Source organism: Alligator sinensis, unplaced genomic scaffold, assembly GCF_000455745.1.
Source record: "Alligator sinensis unplaced genomic scaffold, ASM45574v1 scaffold191_1, whole genome shotgun sequence".
In the NCBI taxonomy this organism is placed as follows: Eukaryota; Metazoa; Chordata; order Crocodylia; family Alligatoridae; genus Alligator; species Alligator sinensis.
Window position 1 is genome coordinate 1261484 of NW_005842282.1, and position 8192 is coordinate 1269675.

The 8192-nt window shown below is 46.9% G+C and overlaps 1 protein-coding gene across 1 annotated transcript in view; it reads left to right on the plus strand.

Moving 5' to 3' along the window:
• MATN2 (matrilin 2) overlaps nucleotides 1-8192 on the plus strand; it is a 136559-nt gene that overhangs the window by 75285 nt on the left and 53082 nt on the right. Inside the window, exon 5 of the mRNA XM_006027996.3 lies at nucleotides 359-481. Within this exon, the coding sequence (XP_006028058.1) occupies nucleotides 359-481 (123 nt within the window). The remainder of the gene's footprint in view (nucleotides 1-358; nucleotides 482-8192) is intronic.

Sequence of the window (8192 nt, forward strand, 5' to 3'; positions counted from 1 at the left end):
TCCCCTCCCCAGTGTCCAAAAAAAGTAGAAACAAAAATTCAAAAAAGTGCCTGAAGCACAAATGGAATTTTCAAAATCCTGCATAAATGCTTGTTTTGCAGCATTCTTTCATTTTTTGACAAGCTGTACTTGGGCTTGATCAAATGCTCTACTAAAGTCAATGAGAGTTTTACTACTGATTTCAATGTATAAAATCTATGCTCATCAAAGCATAGATTTTCAAAATTTACCCAGGAAACATATTTTATATTAGATTATATTAGTCTGATACATTCTTCCTTATTTTCCCTATCTATAATCCCCATTGGAATACAGAAGGTAGAGAAGTCTGATTCATGCAATGATTTTTTTTTTCCAGCTCAGGATCTATGTGCCATTGAGAAACATGATTGTGAACAGATATGTGTGAATACACCTGGGTCTTATGTGTGTCAATGTTATGATGGCTTTGAACTTGATGAACATGGAAAGAAGTGTATAAGTAAGTATCAATTTAGAAAATTGTGGTTATTGTTGGACATAAGCCAAAGGGAAATCCAGTACATCTAAATACAGAGAGCTGCCATAGTCAATGATGCGAATCTCTCTTCACCCACATAGAACTCAAGCATGTGCATAGATTTGTTGCTAGGCTTTTTGTCAATGTACTCTGAAGTACTGAAAGAATGAAAATTTGCCCAAATATTTTCACACAAAGTAGTGCTGACATTTTGAAAGCAAGAACTACACCAAGCGTTCTCAATCCCCGGGCTGCGACCCAGTGGGTCGGCTGCCAGTCTGCAGCATGGTTGGCTGCCGGAGTGGAAGTGGCCACAAACCAGCAAACCGTGGCCCCCCAGAGCCAGGTGGAGAGGCCACAGCTCCTTCCACAGGTCCTGCAGCAGCGCAGGGTTTGGCTCACCACCCCCTCCCCCTCCCCCCCCCGGCCAAGGGGTGGGGGTATCCTTACCTGTCTTTCAACCAGAAATTCCGGCCACAGTCAGCTCTGACTGCCAGGCCATGTTTTGCCAGGCTGTGACCTAAAAACTGTGGGAACCCCTGTACTAGACTTTCTCCTCTAGGCTGCCAGCAGTATACTGACATGATACCATTTTGATTGATAGCAGAAAAGTGAACAAATTGATAGACACTGGCCATAAGTGTTAGTATTACTAGACAAGGGTTGTCATCTGTTGTGGTGGAAATCAGATCGTAGTGTATTTTGGGAGTGGGTGGAAACTCCTGACTCCATTTCAAAGTCAGGCCAGGTTTTCCACATCTGTTCCTGAGAGCATGACTCTCAGAGCATGTAGATAGGTGTTGTGTGGGAATCATGTCTAGAATTGACTAATGCCTATAACAAAACCTGCTTTTGGTGCCTCTTATAGAGGTAACAATAAAGAAGCAAACTGAAGCCTTGTGTACTTAAGATAACAGCTTGAATGAAGGTTCAGGAAAACAAATATTAAATATGACATGTATATATCTTTCGGACTGTCTAAAAAACTTACTTTTCACTCCTTCCATGTTTATACCACAATCAATGCATTTCAAGATAATTTAGTTGGCAGGTTTATGCCATTCTCACAGATCATCCATGCTGGTTTTATTTCAGAGGAATAGCCTCGTCTCATACCTTCTGTAGAAGGGGTAATAAGTTTTAGGAGAAATTTACCTTTTTCTCTAGGTCCTAAATTCAGAAAAATATTTGCGTATGAGGGTTTTTCAGAAAGTAACAGCAATTTTGACATAAAACCATTTGTATGTATTGGGCATGTCTATGTGTCACCATACAGTGATGTTGCTACGGCAGTGTGCTTTAGTACTTCCTTTTAGAAGTACAAAAGCATGGTACAGTACGGGGGAGATTTCTGCACTGTGTGGGCAGTGCATGCCTGGATTTCCTAGTTACATTGTTATAGCAGTGCACTACATCCGGGGAGCGCACTGCTACGGTGACATAGCTGGTGATCACACGTAGACCCACATGATTGTTACATCACCATAGCATGCTATACGACAACATGTAGATGTGCCTAATGAGTATGAAACTACACTGGGAACACTGATGGCAGCATTTCAGCATTGTCAAATGCATCCATCATTTGCGAATATGTAGAGAAGCGATGTGGTCCAGTAAATAATAACTGCACATAAAGTAGTTGTATTTCAAAATTGCCGTTACTTTCTAAAACACCCTTGTACATGCTTAACTGGAAGCACATGCTTTAAATCCCATCAAAATTGGTCAAATGCTAGGTCTCTAATTCCCCTACAATCCTTCTTAAATTATAAGCAGAAATAATTCCCCACAGCTGTGCCATCTTTCCCACTAACATTTTTTGCCAGTTTAAAGCTCCATGTCATTATGTTAGCTGGCTCTTGCTATTATTTTGACAGTCCTCTTAAACCATTGTTTAGACTGCCCCAGTGCAGAATAGTACTATTTCAAAGTGCAAAAAAGGTAACAGACTGTAACAAATGGACATTCTGCTTGCAATTTTCTCTTCTATATACACAAGTGAGGGTTTTTATTAGACTTAGGAGTACATGCACACTTTTGAGGCACATCCACTGTGTACTTCATCCTTTAAAATGTTTTAATTATTCTTGGCCTCCAGGTTTGAATATGGGAGTGCCTACTTGCCTCAACATTCTTTAGTTCATTGTTGGTTTTTTTGTGGGTTTACAACCTTTTGAAGATTTCAGAGCACATGGGTTTCATTGCTATGCATATGCTGATGATGATCAAACCCATGGCTGGCTCCTCAGAGGACATTCATGTGCTTCTTTCCCAATGAATTCATTAGATATATAGATATAGATATCTATCTATCTATCTATCTATCTATCTATATATATATATGCTTAAAACTAATGCTCATTCAAAGGCCCTAGGACTTATGTACCATTTTAAGGGGTTGTTCTTTGAAGCTGGATTCTTTCTAAATTACAGCTAATAGTGTCTAATAGATCTCAAGGGTGGAAGGAATGATTAGATCATCTAGTTAGACTGCCTGCATAGAACTGGCCATACAATTTCACCCAAGTGTCTCATATTGAGCTCGATAACTTATGTTTAATTATAATACACCTTCCACAAAGGCACATTTTTCCTGTTTTTCACTGTTAAAAAATGTGCCTTATTTCAAATTTGAATTTATCTGAATTCAGCTTCCAGCCATTTGTTCTAGTTATCACTTTCTCTGCTGGATTAAAGAGCTCCTGAATATTTGGGATTTTCTCTCTGTGAAGGTAGCTATACATTGCCAAAAACTTACCATTCATTCTTCTTTTTGATAAGCTGAAAAGGCTGAACTCTAAGTCTAGAAATAGATGTCACTGAATAAAGCAGATCTGCTATGCCAAAATGTGTCATGGCATGGCACAGCTGATTTGCCTCATTTGGCTAAACACATAACACATATTGCCCCTTCTCCTGCCTGTTGATGGTACAGGAGAAGGGCTGATGTGATCTCCAGAGGCAAGTTTGGGCAAGCAAGGAAAGCCCCACTTTCCCTGCTGGATCAAACTTGTCCCTGGAGATCCCAGGAGCACATCCTGGTGAGCAGGGAAAGTGGGGCTTTCCCACTCACCGAGACTCATACCTGGGAATCTCTGGAGACAGGTTTGGATAAACAGGGAAAGCTCTACTTTCCTCATTTACTCAGATGGTCCCTAGAGATTTCAGGGGTGAAGTTGGTTAAGTAGGTCTCCACAAGGAGGCACGAGGCACCAGGGTCCCAGTGTCCCATGTCTTCACACCAGAACCCACGTAGGCTTTCATTGCTGGAGAAGACCACCCTTGCAGATTGTGAATAGGTCTCTGTAAGATGGGAACCCCAACTTCTCTACTTATGGAGAAGTTAATGAGACTAGGAGAGGGCTGGGCTTAGATAGGAAATAAGCCCAGGCCCTGAGTTGAGCAGGGAGTAAGATCATGGAGGCTGCTGCAGGAACATCTATTCAGTAGTATGGCTGCAGTTCTGGAATGCCTACACAGGGAGTGCAGCCAGCAAAAGTTTGGAGGTTTTGGAAGGGACTAAGGAGTGGAGGAGGTCCCTAGGGGCCCAGTTAGGGGACCGGAGTCCAGAGAGGGGCTAAGTGTTGAGTGTGGGACCCGTGGAGTCCAAAAGCCCAGAGAGGGGCTGTGTGTGGCACCAGGGGGTCTATGAGCCCAAGGGGGCTGAGTGTGGGACCTGAGGTTTCAGGAACATCAAAGAGTGATGACACCTGCAAGGTATGGTGTAGGGTCAGATGGAGCCATTCAATTAGCCTGTAAAGCAATGACCACAGAAACCTAGTGGTCATCAGAGTGAGAGCAGATTGGGAAGCCCTGGGGCAGCCTCCCTTATATAAATTCAAGTATATCCAGGTGTGGTGGGTGAATGAAGGGGTGATTACACACAAAAAACAGTGGGTAAGGGCTGCAGGGACTCCAGTGGCTTCACAGCCACCCCTGGAGATGCACCCTGCAACATGAACATCAGACCTAGATGAAGGATACCAGTATCTGTCTCACCACTGCTATATCCATACAGATAGTATGATGTGCATTAGATGCATTTAGTCACATAAATTATTCGTTTTAAGTTTCTCATAACCATCAAGATAGCTTCTGCAACTAGCTTATATAATTATTCAAATCATCGTAGTGCAGGGCTTGTGTCTTCCTTTGAAGTTCTGCAGCATTTATCATAACTTGCCACAATCATCACTGGAACTATGCTGCTGTGCTAATACAAATAAATATACTTACTGCTACTGATGTTACTTTGTTGGTTCTATTCTAATATCAGACCTTGTTCTTACTTTAATAGAAGGCTATCCAATTTCTAAGGCCACATGGTGCATGGCCACCATGCCATGCAGACACTCCTCTCCTGCTGTACAGTGCATCCATGCTGGCACCCACCTTTTCACCAGGAATCCCACCCCCTGCTGCACCATGTGGGAGTAATCCTCCTTCCCCCAACTACATGTGCAGGCACAGGAATGCAGTTCCTCCTCCCCCTCCCCTCACTGTAACATGCTCCCTCACTGGCACCTCCCTCCACCATTGCACCATATGGGCACAATCCCCCATGTGCAGCTCTACTCCTGTCTCCCCCCGTCCTTATACAGCCTCATATTCACCCTTAGCTCCCCACAGTGCTTGCTGTACTGGCCTGCTCTTGGGGGTGAAGGCAAGAAGCAACAGCTGGAGAAGGGAGGAGCAGCCCAGGGATGGCTGCTGTTGCAGTCAGACCAATGAGGGGAGCAGTGACTAGGTTGTAATTTAATCCCATGCAGGTTCCAGGCAGCCTACAGACTGCCAATCAGACAGCCCTGTTTCAATAATAGGGCTGCCAAGTTATTAAAAAATTTGATCCCAATTAATTGTGTGATTAAAAAAATTAGTCACAATTAATTGTGATTTTAATCGCACAGCTAAAAACTCAAAATTATGCACAGAAAACCTCAAATTATGCAGATGCTTTGTATGGTTGAGGGTGGAGGTGGGGTAGGGTGGGGGTGGGAATTTGTGAAGGTGTGGGGGACTTTGTGTGTGTGTGTGTGTGTGTGTGTGTGTGTGTGTGTGTGTGTGTGGGGTTTGGACCCCGGGGAGCGGAGTTCCCACATGCCCTGGCAGAATGCTAGTGGAATGATTAGAGGTCAAGGAAGCAGGCCTTATGAGGAGAGGCTGAGAGACATGGGACTCTTCAGCCTGGAGAAGCGAAGGCTCAGGGATGATTTTGGTGGCAGCCTATAAGTATATAAGAGGTGTGCATCAGGAACTGGGAGAATGTTTGTTCACCAGGGCACCCCAAGGGAAGACAAGGTCTAACAGTCCAAACTTCTGGAAGACCATTTTAGACTGGACATAAGGAAAAACTTCTTTACCATCTGAGTCTCCAGAGTCTGGAATAGACTCCCCACAAAAGTGGTGCAAGCACTTACTCTGGATACCTTTAAGAAAGGCTTGGATGCTTATCTTGTTGGGGTGATCTGACCCCAGCTGACTTCCTGCCCCTTAGGCAGGGGGCTGGACCCAATGATCTCACAAGGTCCCTTACAGCGCTAATGTCTATGAAATCTATGAAATGTACAATTATGTCAAGTATAAAGAATCATTATGCCTATACATAGGAGGGGGCTGTGTCTTGGAAGTAAGGGACAGACACAGGCATGCACAATGACACACACATGCACAACCACACACACACACACACACACACACACACTGCACAGCAGGTAAGTCTGTGGAGGGGAACGGGCATGGGGGTGTGCAGATAGAGGCCCCCACGTTGAGGGAAGAAGTGGGGCAGGGGCTGGGGTGGGATGTAGGACCAAACTGCAGTCCAGGCGTGGGGGAGGGATGTTGCTGCCACCTCTGCGCATACCCCCAGGGGAGGCACGGGTGACACATGCCCCCCAGATTTGTGTGCAGAGCAGAGGCAGGGTGCTCTGCACTCTGCTGCCAGTGTCCTGGGAGCTGCGTGATGACATGCTGTGCCTCCCACCACTAGGCAGACGGGGGATGCACAGTGGCCAGTGTGTGGCTCCTGGGGCAAAGGCAGCAGGGCACAGAGAGCCCCAGTGTGCAGCCTGCCTCTGCTCCATGCACAAATCTAGGGGGCACATACCCCTCTGTCCCACAACCTGCCCCAGCTCCGAGGCCCTATTCACCCCTGCCCCTTCTCCACTCCCTCCCTCACCATGGGGGGCCTTGATCTGCCCCTTGCCCCTTCCCACCCTGATGCCGTTTCTCCCCCACAGACTTACCTGCTGAGCAATGCTTTACATGCTGAGCATGTCTACATGCCACTGGGTTGTGCTCCTGGCTGCGTGCAGGCTGCAGCTGGTCATCTGTGTCTGTGCGCACCCTTCTTCCCCTGCTGTAGCAACGCAGAACTTGCACTCGGGCTGCCCTGCAGTCCTCTGTGCTGCCACCACTGCCCCCCGTGGTGACAATAGTGGAGCACAGCTTGGGCACAGGCTCCAAAACCATATGTGCAATTAATACGTAAAAAAACCGCAAACACAAATTAATGTGTTAACTGCAATTAATTGATAGCCCTATTTAATACATAATCCTGTTTCTTTCTTATTACAATGTTACCTTGCTATGTAATTTCTTCTCTGTCTTCTTGCAAAGGCCAACCTGTATTACTGAGATGCTTCATTGTTTTTCACATTTTTCACAGTAAATTCCATTTGTTCATGGGTTTCTTTTGAAATGAAGAATCACATTCCAATTCCTCTTGTTGTTATTCAGAGTTTCCATATTCAAAGTTTAAACTTCAAAGCCTTTGCATGATGTGATTTAGGTTGATCTTTACTCTTCCACCATGCATTTTCCTTCTGATCTAACTCCACTTGATCTCTTTTAATTACTGATCATTTATACCTAGCTTGGAAGAGCACCCTAATTCAGGGGTGGGCAATTACTTTAAGCGGAGGGCCACTTACCCAGTTTTGGCAGACTGACAAGGGCTGCATGTGTAGCCCCCACACCTTGACAGGTGCCCCACCCCCTGGTCACCATCTTGAGACCAACGTCCCAATGTCTTGGGACCAATGTCCCAGGGCCAGCACTGGTGGGGCCCAAAATGGGGAACAGGCCGGCAGGGGTCTGTGGAGCCAGGCTGGGCTGCACTGGCAGAGGTGGGGAGCTGGCCCGGCTCCATAGAGCCCCTGCCAGCTGGGACCCCACACTCCTGCCACCCTGCTCTGGGTCCCATTGGCACTGGCCCCAGGACACCAGTGTGGACCCTCTGCTTCCACTGGCTCCCCGCCCGCTCACACCCAGTGCCCCCCAGCCCCACAGCACAGGTGGGAGGCAGTGCACAGCCCCGACCCCCTTCTTGCCAGCAAGCAAGAAGCTGGTGCTGAGCATGGGGAAAAGTGGCCCCTCACTTGCCCCATGGCCGGCACCCCGCATTGCAGGTGCTCACAGCCCACACAGGGCTCTCCAGAGCAGGCACAGGCAGCCCCACGCAGGCTGCAAACAGCTGCAGCATGGGGCACTGGTCATGGGGCGGTTTCCCACACTCAGCACCTGCTTGTAACCCACCCCACTGCCAGCCTGGCAGTGGGGCCAGGTTACAAGGTGATGCTGAGTGTGGGGGCGGAAAAGCAGACCCTTGCTCACCCCATACCCAGCGCCCCGTGCTGCAGCCACTCACAGCCGTCCCTGGGCTGCCCGTGCCTGCTCCGGACCGCCCTGCATG